This window comes from Solea solea, chromosome 4 (genome assembly GCF_958295425.1).
Source record: "Solea solea chromosome 4, fSolSol10.1, whole genome shotgun sequence".
NCBI classification, from domain to species: domain Eukaryota; kingdom Metazoa; phylum Chordata; class Actinopteri; order Pleuronectiformes; family Soleidae; genus Solea; species Solea solea.
Genome location: NC_081137.1, coordinates 20,585,096 through 20,611,494, shown reverse-complemented (window position 1 = coordinate 20,611,494; position 26,399 = coordinate 20,585,096). Strand labels below are relative to the sequence as shown.

Sequence of the window (26,399 nt, the reverse complement as noted above, 5' to 3'; positions counted from 1 at the left end):
GTAGAAGATGAATGACCACTTTGGAGATTGTTTGGCTCAAACTGAACAGATTAAATACATATTAGGCAGCAGGCCTTATTGGTAATGCAATGTTCCCATAATTAAGATATGTAACGCACTGAATAGACTCTTTCCTAAAGGTCCGACATCTTGTGCCGTTCTCGTCGCTCCTTGTTGTGTTCCCGTAAATGCCAGTGTCCTGCGTTACCTCTCGTGTTCACATTCATGTTTCCTCTCCTTCACGACTCCCTTTGTTTGGTTTCTGACATTTTGCAGAAAGAACGGAGGCTCCACAAACAAACAAACAAACAAACATCTACCTCTGCAGAGCCGCGGCACAGCAGCCCTCGTTTTAAAATGTGAGGGGGAAACTGACAGCTCAAACATTTGCAGGGCACTTTCATGCAAATAATGGTGTTTTATTCATTTGTGCTCGCTGATGAGTTTGCTGAAAGTCTGCAGCATCTTCCTTTAATGGTCTCAGAGGCCACTGGGACCATTAAAGTTGACTTTGTCCTCCCTGCTTTCCCCACCTATCCTCCTTCCTCTGCTGCACTTCCACAGATGTCATTAACAAACAAACACGACGGCTCTCATCAGCGTCCTAAGTACCCGACAGAGGTTTGTCAGATTTATAAGGCAGCGATAAACATTTATGATGTTCGACTAGTGTGCACCGCTCACTTTGCTGCGTCAGGACGCCGGAAATCGGCCTCGTTTTGACCGCGAGCTTTACAGAAAGGGAGAAGCGAGCTGTGTTTTTACTGCTCGCCAAATAAAAACGCTAAACCCCAAAGCTGCTTAGCCAGCGGACGTCGGCTGAGAGACACAGAGAAGTTGGAGGGTTTTTGAAACTTTCCCGATCAGACTCTGAACATGTTTCAGTCGGCTGACCGTCTTCTAAACGTGACGCCGGAGCAGACAATTCATCATCGTGTCTGTCAAGGTGGTACACGACAGTCGCCATCCATCACGTGTCAAACGAGTGCACCAGGTGAGCAAGTGCGAGGGCCAATTTCCTGTGAGTTGTTTGTGAAGAGAGGATTTTTGGATAATGCTTATAATCATCTAAATTGCCTCCCAGGGGCAGCTGCAATTATGACGGTTTCCTCCTTGGAATTCATTTAGTTCTTCGTGTGCACTTTATGTACGAGTTTACCTGGATTAAGATAATGCAAAAACAAATTAGAGGGTTTTCTTTTCTGCTTGTTTTTGTGTGAGTCTGATCTGACCTACTGTATGCAATTCATCATGTAGATGTGTGTGTAGTGCAGGTTATAGGCTTATTATACTATTTTCATCATAGATTATTCAGTTTTACAGGGTTTTCTGATTTTACAGCTTTCTTAAATGTGAATATTAGCTGCGTTTGACCAAAAAAATAATAATTAAAATGTTTGTGGACAAAACGAGACGTCTGAGAACATCGTTTCGAAGTTTAGGAAACATTTTACCTTACATCAGTACACATGATTAGTTGTGGACACAAAATATATCTACACTCAAATTACAGTATTTGACGAATTGAATGAGTTAATCACATCGTAGCAACTCAATGCATTTCAGTATGTAGCCGTGGTTTAAGACAAGCTTCTTTCTGATCTTCACAATGTGGATAAAATGTCCTTTAAGTGACTTATGGTGCTTTTCCACTACATGGTACCGGCACGGCACGGCACGGCACGGCTCGACTCTACACAGTGTGGTTGAATTGCCATTACAATAAAGTCAGCGTGGGCGGAGTCATCACAGCACGGCTGTATGAAACTGCCTTGACTTCATCTTATACGCGCGACACACAAACAAGCGACTTGTGAAGCGTTCGTTTTCGATGAACTGAATCATTAGAATCAGTTCATTGAAAAGATTCGTTCGGTACTTGGGGTTGGTCGCTAAATACACCAGACTCCTCTGTTAAATATTGAGATTTTAGACACTTCCTGTGCTATATGTTGGAGGTTAACGCATGTTTTCAGGATTTTAAAGTCTTTTTAACTGATCTACAGTTCGCCGTTGTTCAGTTCTTCCAGTTGACACTCTCACCAATCAGTGGCCGGCCGTCTTTCCACACACAACCCTCTTTAATGTTTACACAGAATGGGAAAAAATAAATAAAAAATAGTGTTGCTGACCTTTATGACCACAGTGTCCCTGCATAATAATGTGCCATGATGTCTCACAAGCCACACCATCTCAAAAGTGGCCTCTTAAACATGATCTCACCAGATCTCAATCCCCTGGATCACTGAGTGATGCTATCATGTCAATAGGAGAGAGGATTGTACAGTGCAATGCATGAACGCTATTGTCACTAAGGTGAGCTCAAGAAAACCTTTTTAGAAATAGATTAATAAATAAATAAATGAATAAATAAAATCCCAACTACATAAATGCTTTCTTGTAATAATCGCTTCACTTTTGTTTAATTATAATTTAGCCGAGTTCAAAAGGAATGTACTGGCGCGCCGGCACAAAAGACCTGAAGTGTTTTCCTTTCTGTGGCGCGCTAGAAGCAATTTTCTGCCGACATCAAATGGAATTTTTTGTAAAATACAGAGGACAAAGAGAACATATATTATTTCTTATTCTAACCAGCTAGAACCAGCTAGATCAAGAATACACTCGTACAAACAAATAAGAAACCTTATTACTTCAAACTGAGACCGAGTTAAATTCATTTTTATCTTATGTATGATATTTTTTTTATAATATACACATTTATGGGACAGCAATCACACTTAATACCATCAAACACAAAGGAAACCAGGCAGCCTCTTGATTAGAAATTCACCCCCCAAAAAACTCTCTTGGATGTGCCAATCCAAACCGTCTGTTGTCATGGCAACGTGGTATAAAATGTAATCAGCGGGGGTAGGAAGAGGTTTATTAAAGCAAAAGGCATTTTCTGACCTTTCTGAAAGTCTGATGTGCGGCTGTGTTAACACATTCTCAGTCATCGTGGACTCGCACTTCAAATCAAAAATGTTTAAAGATGTATTTATTTATTTATTCACTCGGAACACCTAAATAAGTAAAAACAAATACCTTTATTATTATGAGTTATTTACAGGGGAAAACGCAGAATTGGCAGAATCAGGACATATTTCTCTTACCTTACGACACCCGAGGGGTTTGTGCTAATTTGCAAACACATTCAGAGCCGTTACCTTATTGATTATTGACTTAGGGTCTCGTTTAGGTTGGTTTTATGCTTTAACTTAAAACTGAAATTGATTTGAGGCTTAATCTCTGTAAATCTCATCTTTTAGATGTGGGTGGATTGAACCTTTAAAACTTGGAGCGAGAGAGAGAGAGACTGACTCACAAGCCCCTCCCCCTCCTCCTCCCTGATTCCCCCTCCCCCTTCCAAACACCTGTGCTTCTAACTGTCCAAAACCGGTAAAAAACAGACAAAGCAACGTGTTTTAAAGTTGTCGTATTTCAAAAATGATGATGATAAAGATTACATTTTTGGTTTGTGAGCGTCTGGAGGTTCTCAGGAGCTCCCACCTTTACATTTGTGGAAAAACGAGTGTGACTTGACAGAGAAATGATAGGTTTAATATCACCCTCGTCTTCATTTTTTAAAGAGAGCTGAGTTTTAACATGGGGGTCAATGGGAGGTTCAACCAGAACTCTCTGGGATTTTAGGTGATTTTAAGAAAAACTGCAAGTTCTATGAAAATGAAAACAACACACAGGGTTAGACAACAACCATAGCAAGGTTTTTATGTAAAAAAATGGCTGTGTATGTTGGAAATTGTGAGCAGAAGAAGAGATTGTTCAGAGATTTTTGTGATTATTTTCATGGTGGCACTCCCATGGTGGCCCAATACACACTGAAAACGTGTAAAAAACTTAAATTGAGATTTTTTCAGGTATCAAAACTTAGACTTAAGTCTTGTGACCCGTTTAAAGTTTCCTGCCTGCTCAGAACTGCATTACTGAGCAGGCAGGCACTCTAACTACCACGTACATTCTTATTTACTTCATGCATGAAAACATTACTGGTCTTTGGTTTGATTTCAGGGGCGATCCTCTGGTGTTTGACAAAGCCAAGAAACATTCACAACCAAAAATGCTAAACTCATATGCTCTATACTACGCATTAATCAATAGAAAACCTTTCTTTCGGTTACATCTTTGCTTTAGAAAAGGTCAGTTGCGCCTGTAAATTACACTAATGGAAGAACAACGGCTACTTTTCAAAGAGCTGCTGATTTAATGGAATTGCACGGTAAGTCACTTCAAGTTTGTTTTATTTTAAATGTACAAAGTCTTGTGCAGTGTCTCATTGGACTTTTATGGCTCACGATGGCAGACAAATAAGTCTAAATTAAAAAAAAAAAAAAAAAGACCAATATAGGTTATCTTTATGTACACACACATATATAAATATGTACTGTGTATTTAATGTAATTATGATTATTGGGCTAAAGAAATGTGCATGTTCTACTTGTGTTTAAGTGATTTCTCCCAATTTCCTACAAACACACACACGTCAGTTAGGGTCCAATGATTTTAAAAACCACACTGGGAAGTGCACTGATTGAGAGGCACCACAGATAAGACTTAAATATAGGGAATAACAAGAAGTAATGATGTAATTAAAGCTAAAGCCTTGATATTTCTCACCCCAGCACGCCTGCGCGGTCGCCTGCAATGTCAGTTTTTGTCAGTGTGTCAGAGACGGACAACAACAACAACAGCAACACTTTTGTGTCCGTGTCTCAATGACGCGCTTGAAAAAACGCTGAGTCACAAGAGCAGGAGCAAGAGAGACTGTGCAGAAGAAGAATTGATAAGAGAGAACAAAGTAGGGACCAGAACCAGAACCAGGAGAAGAGTCGTCGCCTTTCTGCAAGAAGATTACAAGTGTGTGCGTCTGAACTCACCAAGACCTTTGGGGGAGATTCCACTGCACTCCAGCGGGTTGATGGCCCAGTAGTAGTACTTGAGCGTGTGCATCAGCTGCAGGACGGTGCCGACGCGGCGGATGGTGGTGTAGATGGTGGCGGTGCCGATGAACTCCGACGACAGGTACGTGTAGAGCGACAGCTGCACCTGTGTTTGACACATATTCATTTATACACTGCACGCAATGTAGAAGGGTTGAAGGATTTAAAACATGACGGCACATTACTACATTTTTTCATAGTTTTTGAATGGCAGTAAAATATAAACCCTATGCTACATCGGGTTTTGTCCTAAATTGCAACCTTTGCTCGTTGCACAATAATCCGTTCGTGTTCACGGTGTTCAAACAACAACATTGTGAAAAGGTAGCCACGGGTGTAGCGTCCCCGGCTGAATGATGGTCGAACTCCTTAACTGATGGTTCATAGGTTTATTAACGTTAACGTTGCTCCAATAAAACACACTCTGAACACACCTTGAACACACCGTAAGAGCTATGGAATAAACAAAAATATTATTACCAACTTTATAATGTTCATAACAAATCAAGAAACTGAAATAATTGTCCCTTTCAGACCGACAGACATGCCCTACATCGCACCAAAGCAGCGTTATTGCTAGCTTAAAATAAATTAAAACAAAGCCAAACTATAGAAGGACATCACATTACTTCTAAACATTAAGTACAAAATTAAAATGAAATGATGACAAACCTTGTGCCTTTATCAGCCAGGTGCTAAACGAACTTATAATTTGACGTTTCTTTAATGTTTTTTAACTTTTAATTGACTCGTTTGTGCTGTGCAAACGCTGCAGATCTGCAGATTCGTCTTTTTTTCTGATTTCCGGTTACACACTGTATCAAAATAAAAGCACCAACCTAAAAACAGGAAATGACGGTAAAATAAAGAAAACAAGTCAATCTTTCAAGGAGATTACTTATAAAATAAATAACTATGGAAACGAAACATTATGAAAATACACTGTGGCATATTAAAGGTCATTTACAACGGGGGAATGGAAAGAAACCACCATTTTCCTTTTGTTATTTTTGATGTTTCCTCGCCTGGAGGCGTCAGAGGCATGCGAGGAGCTCCGTGCATAGCGCTGACATTTAAGGAGAGTGCACTCCGATTGCTCATTTTCTTCTTCTTCTTCTTCTCCCGTTTCCCTGCCTCTGTCGGTCTCCTCTCTACCTCCTCTCCATCGCCTGTGCACAGATCCCAGTCTGCGGCACAAACCTCTGAGCTCATCACAGTGACCATGACACCGAGGACCTGACATAATGAGGCAGCTCTGTTTAAGCGGATGAAATTAGTGCTGCAGCCCGACCACAGCACAGCACAGCACACCACAGCTCGTGTAGAAGGGGAAAACACACTCAGCGGGATTAAATCGCCTTCATCACATTGTATTTCATGTGTCGAGCGCGCGTGTTTATTTGCACGAGAGATGTGCAACAGGTTCGGCACCAAAGTACGGACGGAAGAAAACCAGAGCTGCATTTTTTATTTTTTTTTTAGAGAAAAGAATCTGTGCGAGACGGGAGATGAGATTTCATTAACTTCTGAGCAAGGTTATTCTGGCGAATAATAGTGGTAATGATAACACCATGAGGGCAGAAAAATAATAAAGCACAGGGATGTACAGAGATTTTTTATCCTGTTGCTATGTTAACTGAACTCTTCTTTTATGCTATTTTCTCATTATTACACTGTGTAATTGTTGTAATGTTAACAAATACATTCAATGTCCCGTTCTGCCACTAAATTAGCCAAAAATGACACTTGAACTGCTTCGTGTCACAGTTAACTGAGGTTTCTTTTCTATTCAGAGTGCACAGATCCATGTGGCAGGTCAAATTAAAAGGGAAACCACCGATGTTGCTAAGTGACAGGTACTCATTCGCTGTCATAAAAGAAGCTCTTGACATAACAAGGGACTTCTCTCGTGCGCTGCACTCACATTTTTAACTGCCTCTTTACACTTTGATGACCCAGCATGCCTTGATCTGATCTGATGAAGTGCTTAGTTACCACCGTTTTGCCATCTTTGTCCACTGTCTTTGCGTAAGTGGACAACCTAACCCAAATCATGTAGGATTCTGACATTCGTGCTTTTCGTCTTGACTCCAAAATGTGCCGAGGGAGCCGATCACAGCTCGGGGTCAGAGTGGGAAACCACAGGGACTCCAGGAAATTGTGAAAATGAGGGAGGCAAAAAGCTGATTTGCCCTGCAGGAATGCCAGGAATACTTACATCGAAAAAAAACCCAAAAAACTACACATCTCATCACATCCAGTCTTTGTGCTCCATCCTCTCCATGCATGATGTGCCAGGCGCTTCTCCTCATGCATACTGACAAAGCTCTCGAACAAAGAGTACAGAGCGACTCTCTTCTGCTGTTTTCAATATTACCACACAACTATCACCCTCTCACACACACATAGAGTATCTAAACAGACCTTGGCAGGGGTGTGTATCCAGATGGCGGCGTTAAAGAGGACGTGGTCGCAGAGCTGTTTGAGGAGCGGTGCCCCGTGAGGTAAACCGTCCAGATACTTGGCGAAGGACAGGAACTGCTCCAGCACGGCCCTCGTGATGTGAACCCGGGATGACTGAGGCGAAGACAAGGAATATTAGAGGTGGACATGAAGTGTAACTTAGACAAAAATGCTGCTGTCGACTCACAGCACAGACAATTAAATAATCAGCAATCACTTCTGTTCTCAGCAGTCTCGGTGCCGATGTGAGAAAATGCCAAAAGTGGCAGTAATTTAATAATGAAGCAATAAAAGTGGTGAAATAAATGTACAGAATGTGACATCAAGTCATTCAATGATTGTCTTTTTTTCCCCCCACATCTATTTATGAATGTTGCTGTCAAAAAATATAAAAATGTAAACAAAAATCATCAAAAACATTTTAGCTGAGTCATGTTTGAGCTGTGTATTTCTTCTTTTTGGGACACAGTTAGGGAATTATGTTTTTGAAATGACACAGCACAAAGACTGTGCTGTTAACAGCTTCATTCGTTCATAAATGGTCTAAAATGACTCGTATCGGATTAACATCGGTATCTGCAGCTACCCATCCCCTAAAAAACCCAACATTATTGCACATTTTTTAATCTGTAGAGCAAATGCAAAACTCAAAAACCCAAACAGGGTGCAGGCATTATAAAGCTCAAAGCTCACTGACCTTCTCAAGCAGGTACCCGATCACCAGGAAGCCTTTTCCTCCCAGCATTTGCTCCTGCATGGCCACTGAGCTCTTCAACAGCTCCATGAGGAACGCCAGCAGAGTGGCACTGCAACACAACACAAACATTTCACCACCATTTATTTCTAATATTCCTGATTTTAAAGCTGCATTAAGGTCCTGGTCCGGGTCGTGTGCGTGTGTGTGTGCGACTGCTTCTGCAGAACACTCACCAGACTGTGGTGTCCACGCTGCTGTCGTTGAGCTGTTTGTAATCCAGCTGAGCAAAGAGAGGAAACAGAACCTGGATGCCTCCTATAGAGTGGATGGCACTGTGGATCGAGTGGGTAACAATTGCCTTCACATCCTGTGGGAACGGGGACGAACTGTTAGTGACGACACGGAAATAAATGTACCTCAGTAGCTCTGGGCAGACTTTCTCAGGAATTGAAAGATTCTACTCATCGCCGTTATGCTGTAAAATACAGGGGAAAATTATAATTTTAAATAATTTTTTCGTCAAAAGGTCAATTTTCTAAATCAGAATTCTGACTTTAATTTCAGAATTCTGAGAAAAAAAGTCAGATTTTAATCTCATCTCAGAATTGTGACTTTTTTCAGGGCCACATTTAAAAAACAAAACAAAAAAAACAGTATAAATTCTGACTTTAATCTCAGAATTCTGATTTTTTTCGAGCCATGTGTAAGAAAAACCAAGAAAAACAACAGCATGAATTCTGAAATTAAAGTCAGAATTCTAATTTTTTTCTTTCTTTAAGTTTTTATAATGTATTTATTTTTTTACATATGGCCCTAATACTCGTCTGTCATTTTCAACTCACTTCAAATCACTCTTGAATGACCAGAGCTGATTGAAACTGAAGAAAAATCTATTTAAAGTATAATACAATAGTACTCATTGTACAGTAGCAGTGAAATACAGTCACCACTGTCTGAATTGCTGGTGCTTTATTTGGCTCTTCCTGCACTTTTTACAAAGCAAAACAGAGAGCCAACTTAACAACTAACTGTAAAGCCATATTTTCTTAATTTAAGAGCCTTTAACTAAATGTCAAAAGAGCCTGAACCCATGTCACCGGGTGCCCATGTTCCCTTTACATCTACTGCATATTTATACCTCCCATAAAAACATGTGACTCAGCCTGTGACCAAACAGCACGACCATCAGACTCTGGACCGTTTCCCCTCTTACTGCGATCGTTATAACAAATCAGATTGGTATCAGTGTCGGTGAGTCAGAGGTCTGGAGCCGGCGTGCAGTGATGAACAACCACTCAGAAGAATCAAGTCACACTGACCTGCAGCATGAGCGCATGTGGCGAGTGGACAAAGATGGACGCGTTCTCCCTGGGCGACGACTCCAGGCAGAGCTGTGCATCTGTCGCCTTGGCGTTGTAGGTGAAGGAGATGGAGCTGGCCAGCTTGCCATCGTACAACACCTGCTTGTGATGCTCTGCCAGGTGGATGTCGCTCTCTGACTTAAACTTGAAAGTGCTCTGTAAAGGAAAGGAGGGGGAAAAAAAGGAAGGAAGGAGGAGGTCAAAAAGGAAAAAATGACAACAGACTTATCCAAAAGTACTGGAAGTGAGTGAGAGCGAGCACGGGGTCCACATTACACCCAAAATGGTGAGTGCTTAATTGCAGCATGTGTCCCGTGTAAACAACACAGCATTATCTTAATGAACACAGCGCTAATTCAATTACGCCACAATAAGAGACGAAGCGAGGGAGAGAGAGGGAGGGAGAGAGGGAGGGAGCAGATGTGTGGGAGAGAAACACTCAGAGCCTCAAATTTATCTTCTCGTTCCGTCGCCGGCCAACAACGACAAAAAAAACAAAGTACTTCAGACACAAACTGACGCATCAGTGAAATTAAATGTCTCATGTTACAATTTTCTGGCCCATAACAAAAAAAAAAAAAAAAAACATCATCCTTCACCGGGAGCTGCTAAATATTTATGTGATATTAAATCTAAAATAGCTGAATTACAGACATTCACTGTACTCATCATTTTCAATGTAAAAACCTGCAGTGCGTCACTTTGGGCGCTTGTTGATTTATGTGTGTGTATATACTATATTGATGTTGCATTATTATTTATATGCCGGGTCCTTCATCTGAAAAGACAGGCCTCTGTCAAGCAAAACTATCAGACGTGACTGAGGGCATGTTTGTGTGGATACAGTGTCTTATATCCAATGATTTTCACCAAATATATAAACACACCTAGGCAAAAAGTCAAACTCAAAATGTTTTGACAAATCTGGTGTTTTGGCAAAGAAAAGAAAACTAAGTCTAATTTTTTTCTGACTTCTGCACAATTGTTGCTACTTTATATCCCTTTACTAAAAATGCAATATAAAATTAATTATAACTTTGACTCAACAACACGTAAGAAGATGAACACATACAGTATGTGATCTATGATCACACATGCACCAGCATGTCCATATAAGGAGTTGTGTATTATTCTCACAGCAAATTACCACACTAGCGGTTAATGTAATATTCAACTCACTCACACAGCTGTCCGTTTTAGAGAAATCTTTAGTTAAAAGTCCCATATTTGCACTTTTTAAATCCTAAAAATGTTTTTACTTCCAGGTTGGCCTCATCTGGCAAATCGCTGTCATTTCGCATACATGTCTTGTGCCGGTATTCACAATAGTCTGTTACGTCTAAATCTGTCCGTCTGCGGAACCGTAATTATATCCCGCAGCAATGCTGACGTGCACAAACAGCCCAGAAAATGAACGCCCGAGCACAATGCTCTGCTACTATTTGCACTTTCTTCCGGCAAGGTGTGCCCTCCACCCATCTGCCCCACACTCCCACCCCAACGCTCCCCAGATGCCCCGCTCAGCACAGGAAAAGCCCCCCCCCGGCTGCTCAGAGACCTGCAGGCCTGTCTTGTTTGAAACCTTTCATCTGTGTTCTCTCTGTGCCCTGAGCTGTTTGAACCGTACATAACTAAATTTCACAGTGAAGCACAATGTGGAGACGTCTGAAAACAGCAGCCTTTCTGCAGTCAAACATCCTCGTCCCTCATCGTCCTCGCCTCAACTTTTCTCCCTACTCAGAAACACACTTTCCTTCACACCTACGCACACTTTCTTGTCTTGCAAATGGTAAATAATGGCATCATAATAACCCTTGTCTAAGTTTACATTTACAGACTCCAAGACAAATTACATTCGTTATATAAAGGGGTGATGATGACCCAGCGTTAAAAAGATAATACATTAAACAGCTGTGTTTAAAAAAGGAAAGAGTGTAGTGCAGCAGCCATGTGCCGGGATAATAAATCACACACAAAAACAAATTGCTCTTTGGTTTATTTTTTTTTTTCTACCAAGGTTAGTGGGCCCTCGGCATGAAAAAGAAAAGACTGAATAGTCTGAATGTAAAATTAATGCGCTGATTAAGATGCACATTTTAATTTTTTTTTTTGCAGTGTAAGCCTTTTTATTGTGGTGCGTTTATGAAGTGTGTGTGTGTGTGTGTGTGTGTGTGTGTGTGTGTGTGTGTGTGTGCGAGGCAGGTAGCCGCAAGTGTAAAAGAGCTTTGCTGACTCTGTGAAAATACCATATTAAAAGATGTATGGTGGCGTTCAAGTGGCAAGAACTTGCAAGAGTGAAAAAAAAAATGTAAATTTTTCACACTGCTGTGTTGGGACACGCGCGCGCACACACACACACACACACACACACGTGTCCTCACAATCACAAAACAGCTCGAGCCCATCTCAAACCTGACAGCAGCAGATACGGCTGTGGCTCGCAGCAACAACAACAACAACACACCCACATTTATTCAATTTAGCTCAGCTTGTGCGTCTGTGCATGAATAAAATCTGAACATTTAAATAAATAACATGTGATCAAATTAAATAAATGCTTTTCGAGACATCTGAGGCCAGTTTTTAGGTCAGTGCAGGAGGCACCAAGTACTGACTTCACTTCTACTACGAGTTCACTTAACACAAAGAAACTCACTATTGTGAATATGGGCATATACACACAAAGAGACGTACAAAACAGGTGTCCAAATTGATTTATTTGGCAAACTGGAAGACTACATTAAGTTAAAATATACTGAATGGCCACCAGGAGCGCTCCTTTTAAAAACATCAAAATATTTTTATGATTAAAAAGTGCAAATATGGGACTTTTAACTTGAAATTTCTCTATAACTGTACAGTAAAATGTCTTATATCTAGTACACTAATAGATTTCATTCTTATTAAGTAGAGCTCTTTAGAGAACTCGCTTTATACCGTTGGTCAAAGTCCAGTTATGCGGTCTCCATAACAACAGTGAGGATTTTCATTATTTTTCCAATTCAAAGACGTGCTTTCAAACAACAACACTCAGAGACACAGTGCTATCAGTGTTTTATTTTGAAAACCAGGATGTTAATGTCCTTACAGATCAGAGGGCGTTAAAATCCAGTGTCAACTCTTATTTTCTTTAAACTTTAGCATTCAAGTCAAAACTCAAAGACTTATAACTAAACTACAGCGTAGAAACATTGAACTCTGGGTAAACGTTCAGATGCTTTACTGTAAGGTAAAGGCCATGTGATCACGTAAGCCCACTAGTGGTCATGTGACACCTGTGAATCCTGCTCACTGCTGCAGCAAGGAGGGCTTCACTCATTTAAATTCTCGATAATGTAACAGCAATCCCGATATTGTTATTATTATAATTATTATTTTAGAAGACATATCTTGCCACTTGAGGAAAACACGTAACATAATGCAAAAAAATAAAGATAAAGAGAATGGAAGCCCTGCACTGCACACATACACAGACAGATATTCAGAGCACAAAGCGTGCCGGGTGCCATCATGAGTCACATCCAGTTAGGAGACGTGGAACAACCTCGCTGTGCATGCGCTGAAGGCTTGTTTAGCAGAGTGAGCAGAGTTCCCTGTCTTGCCTTTTTTTTTTATCCCTCACTCGTTATTGAAGAGTAACAGACAGCAGCTGAGTCCAAGAGATGTTGTATACAAGTGTACACTGACGCAACTCTCCTCAAACTCCACGAGAACATTCACATTACACAGAGGAGCTAAGTTCCACTGGCGTTCTCCTGAACTCAACTGAATAATGATAATAATAAAAAACCCAGTGCACTCATCATTACATCGCCAGCGCCGAGGCCCCGCAGCTTTGAAACAACTGAGCCGTTTAATGGTCTCTTCTGGGCAGTCGAGAGGCAATCATTTGACCGATCTGTCCCGAGAAACTGTGAGCTGTGACAGACAGACGGATCAAATCACATCACAAGCATGTGACCATCGGGAGGAACATGTGAGGACAATCCATCCGTTTTATTGCACCTTACGTTATACGAGTTTCAGGAGAAAAGGAAAAAGATTTGTCATACAGAACTCTACGTCAGACAATCTACTAGTGCACACTCTGCATGCTGACATTATGTCTCCATTAGTGTCACCTGTTCGGGTAAATTAGAGCACATTCCATTCTAACCTTTTACCGCGAGTTGTTGGAACATCAGCAGCTGTTCAAAAACACACACACACACACACACAGAACAGCAGCCCGTGTCATTTCACTGAGCGTATCCAGACAGTTTCACAGAGACAGCTTCATAAACAAGTGGCCCGAGGCGCGTCAGTCAGCCAAAAATAAGAAGCAGGCCGCCGGCGAGGTGCTGCGGCGTCGACGACGAGGACTTTCTCGAGTCATCAGCGCTTTATCGCCGACTTAAACGTTAAGCCTCATTTGATTAATTGTCATTGCTGCAGGTGTTGTGAGTCTAGACGACGGTTTAACGGCGAAACAAACGTCGTTACTTCAACTTGGGACTTTCCAGGAAGTGGTTAATGATAGTGGAATAGTTTACTGTTTTCATGGCTTCCTGTAGTTTAAGATTATCTGAAGATTTTGCAACGTCCAAGGGCTGGTTTCACGTTTCTAAAAATACACATGAATGAATCACTGTGATATTTTCTGACAGAGACAGAAGTGATGACAAAGATTATTATTACATAACCATGATGTCGTCTAATAGTTACAGTGGAAAGCTTTATTGTTATAATTTTGGCCTGTACAGAAAGTTATGTTTCATATGTTAAGTTAACTATTACTGTGTTTAATACTGGCCAGAATCACGAAACAGTAGCTCATAATTGGTTAAGTTTAAAGTGGTGACTGTTTTAGATCATTGATAAAGGTTACGTAGGTAGGTTTAAACAAATACCTATCAGTAATAGACACATGGTTCTTTTATTTTACTATATATAAAAGAACATTTTCTCATAACGACAAACCTTATTAGCTAAAATAATATGTGCAGAACAACATACAAAAATCTATTCTGGTTACATTTTAAACAATTAAAAGAGCAAAAAACAGATAAAGAGTGCTCATGCGGGACAGAGGGGCATCCATCGTAAATTGCCGTGGGAATAATACACAACTCCTTATATGGACATCCTGGGGTGTGTGTGTGTGTCTATAGGCCACATATTCAGGTTTTAAAAAGTGTGTTTTTTTGTCTTCTTATGTGTTGTTGACTCAAAGTTATGATTCGTTTTTTGTATCACATTTTTAGTCGTGACATAAAGTAGCGATAATTGTGCAGAAGTCACAGAATTAGACTGTTTTTCTTCTCTTTTTGTTCATGAAAACAAGCAAATTCAATCCAATTTGAAACATTTTGAGTACTTTTTGCTCAGGTGTGTTTATATAGTTGGTGAAAATGAAAAAAATCAGATTGCCTATAGGTTGTTGTGCTGGAAAAAAAAAGGATATAAGACACTCTATATTCTCATAGCCTCTGTGTATACTGTATGTTTTAACATAGTGATGGAAAGAAGCGAGTGTTCTAAGGGTTAATCACTGAATTAAATTCAGTTAACATGTTGCCGTGGTAGGAAAGCAAATCTGACCAACCTAAAAACTGTAACTCGACTAAATGGGAAAAAAAGCAGCAGCAGCAGATGGATGATGTGTCTGAGAAAATGTGCTGGCGACTTTGTGATGAAACACACAGGACACTTCGCAGGATGTGAAAGTGACAGGATAAACTCAACCCTACAAACAACTACGGTACAACCGTGGTACACTCTCACAGAATGATTGATGGCTTCTCTACAAGTTTTAATATGAACCTGGAGCAAAAACTAACACTGGCAAGGTAATCCAGGCAAATGCAGCGTGACGCTGATTCACTGTGGTGCACAGCAGAGAATACTGTGTACACTGCGCTGTGGTTGATGAGGTGACTACACGGGCTCCGTCTCACCTTGTATCCCGGGCCGAGCTGGTGAATGGCAAAGATCTGAGCCGGGTTGAGAGCTTCGCTGAACACGTAAATGGCTCCCAGCTGACCGCAAAACACCCTGTTAGCATCCGCCGTCTCTGACGAACCCAGGAAACACTTGTCGTAGCTCTGCGGGAAAGAAGCGGAGCACGGGAATAAATGATAACGATGAAAAACACGGATTAAACATTTATTTCATTAACATTTTCAGAGCATGTTCATTTAAAAGGATCCATGAATAATTTAACATTATGGAAGGCAAAAAAAAAAAGTCATTTTCTTTAGAGAGACATTTTGGAAGAGGGATTATTAGAAACCAAAGTTACTCAGTTTATTCTTAAGTCTGACACTAAATCAATTCAAGCTTTGCTGAACTTGTAAATTATAAGGACCACATGTCAAAAAAAAAAGAATTCTGAGATTAAAGTCAGAGTTCTGAGATTAAAGTCAGAATTCTGAGATCAAATTCTGAAATTAATGTCAAAATACTGAGATTAAAGAAAAAATCAGAATTCTAAGATTAAATTAAATTCTGAAATTAAAGTCAGAATTCTGAGATTAAATTGTCAGAATTCTGATATTAAATTCTGTCAAGATTCTAAGATTAAATTCTGAATTCATAGATGAAAGTCAGAATTCTGACAATTTAATCTCAGATTTCAGATTTTTCTTTCTTTCTCTTAATGTTTTTGTTTTACGTGTGGCCCTAACACTTCTGTATAAATGACAGGTGCACAAACTTGTGTTAAAACACTTGTCTTTGCTGATTCACCTCAGAAAACTTAATACATGTTTCATTTTCCAGCTGACAGTGAGCACTCTGCTTTGCCGTCACCTACAATTACAATCAGTCCGTCCACTTGCCGTTCATCATTGACATTTCTGCTCATCAAGATGTCAAATAATATTTACTCAGGAACTTTTTAGACATAAGCATAAAACCAGCCTTCAGTGAATGAAAAAAAAAAAAAAGGTATAATGAAGGCTGGGCTGCCACTGAGAGGTCAGACTACCTGTCCCCTGCTAAATCGAAAAGTTGGAAGTTTGGAGTTGTGAGCAAGTTGTGCTGGAGGGAGGCCCAAGGGCAAATCTGCTGCAGCTAATGAATACAGAGGACAAACCTCAACTGTTTGCCAGTATCACAGTGGGAGTGAAACGTGGAGGAAGAGCAGACACATACTGGATTCTCTGAGGCTGCCACAGAAGCTAAAATGAGTGCATAAAAGAACCAACATCGCGCCACTTTAACGACGAGACGTAGTATCGGTGCTCTTACATCATTGGTGTTGACGTGCCAGGCCATGTCACCATAGGAGACCAGCTGACCGTTGACATAGCAACGGATCTCAGAGTTCCTCCAGCGGTTGTAGATGTGGACGATGCTGATCATGTACCACTGAAGGAAAAACAGATGAATGATGATGTTAAAACAAAGAAATCTCTTATTCTTGTGTTTAAGCTGTTGCCATTTGAACATTACAAGTAGGAGAGTCTCCCAAAAACTGTAATTTTATATTAACTGCAGCCATTTTTCTTATTTATTTAACCTTTATTTTAACAGAAAAATCCCACTGAGATTAAGAACCTCTTTTCCAAGGGAGTCCTGGCCAAGATAGGGTTAGTTAAACATTAACAGTTAAAATACAAGCGGAAAACAAATAAAAAAGGATCCAGATTACATTTATATAAAAGCACATTATGGAAAAACAAGTGCATGTCGTGGAGTCCAAACCTCCAGAACTCTCAAGTTTGGATTTGAAAGCATGCAATGGAATTAAAATTGAATTTAAAATGAAATAGATAGTTAGATAGTTTCCAGTCTTTCGGCAACAGAGAGCCCTTTAACCCAATTTGGCACGGGCATATGGAACAGAAAGCAACAAAGCACTTCTCAGTGAAATGAAAGGTACAAATCAAAGAACCATCCAAGATGGTAGCATGTCCTTTTGTCTGTTTGTTCAAATGTTGATGCCAAACAGTGCTGTACTCATCAAGATTTCTATTTCTATGTCTTATTTTCCTTATTTATGTTCTTCTGTGAAGAATTTTAAGTTGCCTCTGTCTTGCCTTACTCGTGTACTTTTTAGCATTTCTAAATATTTGTGGGTTTAGAGACAATTCCCTCGGCTGTGCAACAATCCATATTCATTTTTAATGTCTTTACTAAAGAAAAATGTGGATTAAAATCCATGCAACATCTCTCTTTAAGGGTCGCCTCACACTGAAGAGTCTACAGCAGCATGTGAGCATGAACGTGTCTGTTTGTGTGACTTGATTAAAAGTCTTCCCGGGTTAAAATAAACACAGGTTTGCCTGAAGGTAGGTTTAAATGAAGAAGAGGGGGGGGGGGGACACTGGTGTCACGCTGGCTCAAATTTTCCAGGCGCACGCATACAAGTACAGTATAGCTGGTGAATGGATAATAAGTCGCACTTACGTGGAGGCTCTTGCGCACATAAACACATTAACACATGCACAGCGAGTGCTGTGCGACACGGTGACTTATAAATTGATCAAATGAGACCACTGGGAACTTTGTTAGGCACTTCGGAGATTCCACTGGGTCAGCAAATACTGTGGAAGGCTATCTCATCAAGTGTCTGTGTGTGTGTGTGTGTGTGTGTGCACATATGCCTGTTTGGGTGCAGGGCCTGAGCAAAAATGCTGACCGTGCAGCACAGGGGCAGTGTTTAAGGCCTTAATTGACAGACCTTATCTAGACTCAATAACCCTCCGAGTGAGTGCAAGGAGAGATAGAGGGACGAGAGCAGCCACACAATCCCCGGTGCTGTCTCGTCTGAAACGTAAGCAACGGATAAAAATCTCCATCATTTGGCCGAGTTGCTCGCTTGTGTGCTTACCTTGCGCGGCTGGAAATCATACTTCACACAGTGCTGAAAACCTTTTCCTTTCGACTTCAACGACGTCACGATGAGACAGTTTCCCACGAAGTGAGCGGAGTAACCGATTCCTTTACTGGTGCGGAAACTGAAGGGAGAAACCAGAGAGGCGAAGAGTTTAAAATAAAGCTCATACATTTAAACTATTTATGAAACTTCCTCAGCAAGAAGACCCCAACAAGGGTCTTTCTGCGTGGAGTTTGCATGTTCGTGGGTTTTCTCCGGGAGTCCAAAAACATTCAATATGGAGATTAGGTAAATCGGGGGCCTCAAACTCAAAATGATCTTGGGGCCAGTGAACTTCTAGGCTGGTCAGGACGGGGGCCGGGCTCTGGTCAAAGTAAAAAAAGTTCCACAGTTTGGACAAAATGAACTAAACTTCACTTAAAATGATATCCTGACAATCCATCATGACACTGCAGAATTTGAAAACCTCCAGGATGATGTTGCTCACCCTTTCAAAGTAAAAGTGTTTGTTTTGATATGTAAAAAAGGAACACAATTATGATGCAAATGAATCAAAAAAAGCCAGACAGAAATACAAGGTCATTAATGTAACCTAATGTATTATTATCATCATCAGGTTACGGTTTTCATGATCACTTTAAAGTAAGTGCAGGGCCACAGGACATCGATTGGAGGGCCGCGAGTTTGGGACCTCTGCTCTAAACTGTGAGTGTGAGAGTGAGAGTGCGTGGTCGTTTGACTCTCATGTGGAGAATGAAGCAGAAGACGATGGATGGATGAAACTTCCTCATGGAGGGCCCCTTATTTGAGTTTCTGTACAGCGAAATATATTTAATTGAGACATTTAAAAAATGTTAAACTAGTATTCCTGTTAAATGAAGTCAAACCGCAGTGTCTGGGTTACTTTGTCGACATTTCTGATTCTGTTAACTACGACTGCAAAAGGACAACTGCATTTAAAGGAAGTTAAACAAAGAAAACGATATCTTGTGAAACCTTGCTTACCCAAAAAAAAACAAACACGACACCTTTACCACCTACACATATCACTTTGTTTAAGCCAACATCAGTCACAGCAACATAATTCCCTCTGCAGCAGCAGCAGCAGCAGCAGCAGCAGCGGGGGGTCCTGGACCACGCTACAAATCCCTTTACCTCTCTTCTTTTCCTATAGATTTCTTCTCTTCCCACATGCTGCATGCAGCATCCATGTAAAAACCTAGTCTCACAGCTATGTCATGAAACAACAAGATGCACTTCCCACAAGGATCACACGCAGAGCACAAGGCAAGACACAAATCCCACTAAAGTGGATCTCTGATATACGTGAGGAGTTCGTGTACGGCGCGTTATCGTTGCCTTCGTGGCAGCCGCGGAGGCTCTGTCTCAGACAGGTAGCCGGAGTGAGTCGCAGCTGTGGAGGGACGATAAGACCTGAGCCAAAGAAGAAGAGGAGGTGCACCCCCACCTCCCCCCTCCCTCTCTCCCCCTCTCTCTCTCTGGCTCTTTGCTTACCATGACAACCTGACAAATGGTCACTAAGGAAACAGGGTTACGCGCTAACGTCTTCTGACGACTGAGCATGTCTCTCCGTGACGGTAACGAGAGAATATATATATGTGGACGTATGACAACCTTCCCGTAGACCACTTCCTCTTTTAATATTCAGGTTAAAAAAATATATATATAATAATGATGCATCAGATGGGGGTGGGGGGAGCCAAGTGAAGAGGTGGAGGGAAGAAGACAAGCAGCGAAGTAAAGGAGTTCAATTAAATTAAAGGTCAAAGCTAATGAGGCTAACAGCCTGGACCTACAGTGTTAACCAGTGGCCAGTGAGGTCCAGAGCTGTACGACCAGCACCCAGACATCTCAAATTATAACTCGCTATCTGTTCATCTATTCACTCTCTGTCCGGAGTTTAATCTTTATTATGTCGAGAAACTTCATATTGGATTACTCGTAAAGGATTCTCAGAAGTTATTCCTATTATTATTATTATTATTATTATTATCATAATTATTATTTACCACAGCTGCTGTGATGACTTCAGATCTCTGGCATGATCAGTGAGGTCTTGTCATGGATCATTCAGATCATGTGGCAAAAAAATGTCCTTTGGCAAAATACTCCAAAGACTCCAAATTGCCTCCGACAGCTGTGTCGGTGAACTGGTGTGAATGATGTGTGACAAAATATTATGTGCTACATATAGATCTGAATGGCACTGTAGCTGCGTAAATACAGACCTATCACCTTGTAAGAAACCTTCAAACCATTACCACGTACTGCTGGTTTAATTGTGATTATTTTGACGGCATCATTCCTCTCATTTTCACTCAGGAAAACATATTTAAGATGACTACTCTGTGATGTTTGTGCAAATCTGTGAGTAGCAGAGATGTTCTCGTCGGTCTGGAGCATAAGACAATAATTAATCTAATAAAATGATATTTTGCCCTAGTTTAATGTAAAGTGTTGTTATTTTTCTAATTGCAGTTCAAAAACCCTAAAGCAAAGCAAGAGTTTGACCTTCGAGAGTCCATCAGCAGGTGAATTTCTCATTACCCTTACAGTTAAAGTAGCCTGCGCTCGCAGTGTGTCGAGTGCTTCATCGTTGTGCGATTGAGTGCAGCAGCACTCTCTCCGTTAACCTTCATCCTTTCTGTTCACTTCTGTTTGTTTATTATTCTTATTTTAACCAGAAAGGACTTGTAAAGAAAATCTGTACTGCATTTTCTCTAGCCTGCTGCCTCTTTGATTGTCAAAGGACCGACACAAATACACTTTCCCTTTATTTAAACTCCTCTAGAACAGCGTTGTTGAAAATATCGACTTGTCAGTGGGTCAAGAAAACAGGCCAGAAAACCAAAAATCTGATAGTCCTGATGCGTTTTCGCCCACCTCTCCTTCACTAACCCCCTTCCCTTCTCTCCTCTCTCCTACCCCAACTGGTCGAGGCAGATGTTCGTACCCGCCGAGTCTGGTTCTGTCAAAGTTTTCTTTCTCGCCACTGTTGCCAAGTGTTTCCTCATTGTGTTCCTATTGTAATGTCTTCACCTTAATAATGATGTAAAGATAGTAATAATGTATAGATGCATAGAATAGATAGAGATAATGTAAGTTATGAATTGGCAAAATACAGAAGAAGAAACACAGATGTATGTATAACTAAATAATCACTGAAAAATAACAAATAGTTTGGTTTTCCAAAGCCTTTTTAAGTACTTTATGTACTTGGACATACCAGCCAGAGCCAAAATTACATAAGTTTAGTGCACTCACTAAAAAAAACACATCCTTTTTGGAAGAGATGACCAGATAATAATAATAATAATGATAATAATAGTAAACTTTTTTGTATAGCACCTTTTGTACAAGGATCGCAGCTCAAAGTGCTCCACAATAAAAATAACATTTAAAAAGAAAAGAGATGCAAATACAACGGTAAAACGAAACACAGGGTGGTATGAAAAGGAAAAATATACACTGCAAAAAATGAAAACATGTACTAGTGTAATTGACTTGAATTCAGTGTATTTATCTAATCACACCATTTTTTTGGACTTATTTACTTATGAACGCTGAAGATACTTAAGATAACTTAGGCAGAAGTCATTTTCCCCTAGTAGTGGGTTATATTTTCTTGTTTTTTTGCAGTGTAAAAACCCTGTTTTAACTTTGAAATAAAACAAAAGACCCAAATAAAACAGTAAAACACAACTAAAATAGGAAAAAGCTCGAGTCAGGGGGTTAAAACCCTGTTTTAACTTTAATAAACTAAAAATACAAATAAAATACAACACAGGGTGGGATAAAAAAAGAGTAAAAGGATTTAAAAATATCTCGTGAGCTGGCTTCCCTGATATCTAAGTGTGTAATGTAATGCAGTCACAGTTTCCTATTACATGGATTTTGATATTTATGTCATTTTGTAATGCACATGATTGGCCTTCTACTTACCAGTAGAGGTACGGTTTGTCTTTGTCCACGTTTATGTTGTTGAGAGGATCCTGTCTGAACCAAGTATTGATAGTGAACCCGGTCTGGTACGGCCATTTGGCAATCGGTGGTAGCGCTATGGCCTGAGGGAGGAGAAACACATCAGAGCGGGGCTTTCCATGTTCACAGCGATCGATAAGTCAACAGCTTTACTTCTGTTTCAATGTTTGGGCTAAAAACAAACAAATGGCAATTGAGATGTTCTGAGTGAAAAGAAGACGTTCTGTGAAACTGGGCTAATAATAAGTAGCTAATGAGGCTTAAGGCGTTTGTGTGTGTGTATGTGTGTGTGTGTCTCACCGCTGCACTGCGTCCTGGAAAGTTGAAGAAGGTGTCAGGACCGTGTCTCTGAGGCATCTGGTTCAACACAGACAAGAGCTTGATCGCGTGTCTTGGCTGAGAGGAGGAGGAGGAGGAGGAGGAGGAGGAGGAGGAGGAGGAGGAGGAGGAGGAGGAGAAGGAGAAGGAGAGGAGCAGAAAAAAGAGAGTGATTGCTATTATTATGTGACAGTTGCTGCATATCAGAGACATGGGGGGGGGGAGAGACGAAACATGGTGTGACATCACATCTCTACCACAACCCCACTGGATCAATAAGCCCTCAATCACCCCGGCCCGCCCCTCCCCCAACGACACCTCATCAATACCATGGTAACCCTTTTATTGATCGGTCGCTGGAGAGGGCAGCTGGGGCGGAGAAATTGGAAAAGCCAGGGGAAATAGGGGTGAGGTGGATCGAGGTGGACATAGGGGAGGGATGATGGTCTTACTGTGGACCAGTGATCAGTGACCAAAGGTTGTTGATGATGATGGCGGTATCGACTTAGCGAGTGGACGAGGATGAATCGCGCGCCCCGACAGTGAGCAGTTGAAGGCTCGGTCGGATTTAAAAAACACCTGAAACATCACTGTTGTTCTTTAAAACCTTTGATTTGATTAAGTGACCGTAAACTACAAGGAGCAGATAATACGACAACAACGACATTTCAACGGCAACAAAAACAAACAGCAAAGTGCTTTATGAGGGTAAAACTCATTTTCAGTGATCAAATTTAGCAAATAAAGGTGGGATGTTTGAAATGGAATAGATGGAATAGAATGTGATGTAAAAGATAAGATGAACATTAATGTGTTGAAAATAGGTTTTTACTCTGTGATTTTAAAGAAAATCTGCTGGAAAGTAGAAGAAACAAATGTGCACTTTCGGCCCATTGACAGCAACAGAAAGCAGATGAATAAAGCACCACAGTAAGTCATGAATGAGCCGATGATGCGGTCAACTGGGATCAAGTGGTGAAAATGTTTGACAGAGGAGACGGAGAGAAAAATAAAAACCCTCGCCCAAGACGTTTCCTCCAGAGCTGATGAATGTATTAACTGTGGTTAAAGGTACAGCGAGAGTATCTGGTGATATCTGCTGCTAAAAAAGACAATACTGTTGTAAGTTGTCAGTGTGTGTGTTACCATGGCAGCTGATGAGGCCATTAATCACTACTCTAACAAATGCAACACAGTCAAACCTCCTTTGCAATGATTAAGCCAATCACAACACAGAGAGAAACAGTTAAGCGTGAGCACAGTTGCCTTTGTTTTGACAGTCAATCCCAAATCAATCCACAAACACACACGTGTGCGCGCGCTATATAAATCTGCTCTATTAACACTCATCTGATTAAATCCCATCCAGACTAATGACATGCAAACAAACTCAGGCTGCAGCGTTTAATCCCGTGTCAAATACATTTTTCGTCCCGACGACTAATAATTGCACTGGCGTATTCAAATTTGTAGAACGGATCACATTCGGCAGTTACCGTGACATCCTAAAGGTTGATTTAAACTGTGGGACAGGAAATGAAGGAGGCGGTGACCACTCGCAGTGGGCACCAACATGGAGCAGCCAATCAGGTGCCTGCGCGGTTTTAACGGCTGGTGAAGATTTGAGTATGTGTGTGTTTGTGTGTGAAAGACAGAGAGACGGTTTAATAAAACAAAAATTGTGCATGTTTTGTTTTCATAGAATAACTGCATGCATCCATAGGATCACTTTTTTATCAAATATCATTGATATAATTTATAAAAAACTGCAATAATCGTCAGGAGTAAGTGCTGGAATTAATGTGTACACAACTGAATGCATGATATTCATCATTTAAATGATAAATTGCATAAATGTATATTATTCTCTACCCTTCAGGTAGCTCAAAAAGGTCGGTGAACCCCGTCTACTTCTAATGTACTTGTGTGACATCAGTGATCTTTCAGTAATATGTACATTTCCAGCTCCACAGACATAAAAACAAATTCCACTCATGATATGGTGTTTCACAATGTTCAGATTGGTTGCACAGCTCCAGAATGTCCATAACACTTTGTTTTCGGTGTGTCCACCAACATACCCAGATGCCGTTGTCCCCTCTCAGCATACTGAAGAGCAGCTTCAGCTCCTTGACTGTGATGCTGTAGCTGGCCATGACTCCCAGCATGTCCACCAGCAGGTCTGGGAAAGCACAGACACACAGAGGCAGAGAGTGAGTGTAAACGTAGCTTTGTGAGTCAGCATTATTCCATTTGAACAAAAACTGCATGTCAATTGTGTTACATTTAAAGCACTCAGTCGTTTTTTTTTTCCTCCACTGTGCACAAAACGAACACATCCTTGAAGCGGGAGAAAGAGCCGCGCTCAGCGTTACAATACAGTGTACAGTTCATCACGATGTAAAAACCTTGTTATTTCCGAACTCTCAATACATACATATATCAGGGAATGTGACACAAAACACGAACTGAGACGGAGTTAAATACACGGGCGACCGTGACAAGTCCACGCAGCACACTGTAAATAAGGACATGTAATTACAACATCCCCACATCCTTGTCCTACGACGGCTGTGGCAGACGTTCCCCTTTCTTTTTACTTTTGCAATCTAGTGATTAAGGCTGTAACAATTATGATCATTAATCGATTACTAACTACTATCGATTATTCAGTTTAAAGTGATTTTTAAAGATTTAAACCAGTTTCTCCGATTGTTTCAGCTTCTTTAATGTGAATATTTTCAGGATTCTTTGCTCCATATGAACAAAGGAATCATTCAATCATTCATTAGTGAAGCTCTAGATAAGAGCTGCAAAAGTACAGCTCAAAATAAATGGAAATGCAAATGAAACTTATTGCATGTAAGAAAAAAGTGGCGTTAAAAAATGGACATTTGAATGAACCTTTTGAATTTACCTTAAAATAAGTTATTGTATATTAGGGCTGAAACAATTACTCTTAATCCATTACTAAATGAATCATCAACTATTTTGATAATCGATTAATCAGTTTCAGCTTCTTAATGTGAATATTTTCTGGTTTCTTTGCTCCATATAAACAAAGAAATCATTCAAAAATGAGTCATTTTGGTTTGGGGACAAAACAAGACATCATTTCCAGGTTTGAGGAAGAATTATCAATATTTTTCAACATTTATGGACCAAACGATTACTCGAATAATCGAGAAAATAACCGTTAGCTGCAGCCCTATCAGTAATCTAGCGATTTTGGCCAGAATCGGACCAATACCAATGCATGTCTATGGCTCGTTCATTCCTAATTTGTACACTGAACACGATGTGACACAAACAGCTGCTCCTAATCCGTGTCACATGCATACAAACTCTTATTTAAAATGATCAAACATACAGTAGAGTTAATGCTGAGCAGTCAGAAACTCTGTAACAGCAGGCTGCGACAAATAAGCTCTTGTTTAGCGACTACATGCCACAAACCGACAAAAAAAACAACAAGGCATCCGAAAGATTTCCCAGTGAATATTTAAGCAGCTTGTTAAAAGACTACACTGCGACTCTCACTTCACACAGCGTGGCACAGATGCAGTGCAGCCCCTTCAGAGTGAGGTAATCTTGCTCACTGAGGTTCTTCTTCTTCTTCTTCTTCTTCTTTTCTCTTAGGCTGGCGAGATATGAATAGTGTCTTCCCACAATATTTAATAAGCCAGAAACCAGCGACAGGGAATAAAGCAGAAGGCTAGCTCACCGAGGTGCTCGCTATGAGAGGGGAAGAAAATAGAAGAACGCAGTGCACAACGTCC

The 26,399-nt window shown here is 40.6% G+C and overlaps 1 protein-coding gene across 19 annotated transcripts in view; it reads right to left on the bottom strand.

Moving 5' to 3' along the window:
• nbeaa (neurobeachin a) overlaps positions 1 to 26,399 on the bottom strand; it is a 92,512-nt gene that overhangs the window by 33,101 nt on the left and 33,012 nt on the right. For all 19 annotated transcript variants that reach the window (XM_058628459.1, XM_058628464.1, XM_058628462.1 and 16 more), the window contains exons 3-13: positions 24,702 to 24,802; positions 22,603 to 22,698; positions 22,264 to 22,385; positions 18,295 to 18,421; positions 16,710 to 16,829; positions 15,416 to 15,562; positions 9,438 to 9,635; positions 8,352 to 8,485; positions 8,119 to 8,227; positions 7,383 to 7,535; positions 4,896 to 5,064 (exon numbers count right to left, since the gene is read on the bottom strand). In XM_058628459.1, the coding sequence (XP_058484442.1) occupies positions 4,896 to 5,064; positions 7,383 to 7,535; positions 8,119 to 8,227; positions 8,352 to 8,485; positions 9,438 to 9,635; positions 15,416 to 15,562; positions 16,710 to 16,829; positions 18,295 to 18,421; positions 22,264 to 22,385; positions 22,603 to 22,698; positions 24,702 to 24,802 (1,476 nt within the window). The remainder of the gene's footprint in view (positions 1 to 4,895; positions 5,065 to 7,382; positions 7,536 to 8,118; positions 8,228 to 8,351; positions 8,486 to 9,437; positions 9,636 to 15,415; positions 15,563 to 16,709; positions 16,830 to 18,294; positions 18,422 to 22,263; positions 22,386 to 22,602; positions 22,699 to 24,701; positions 24,803 to 26,399) is intronic.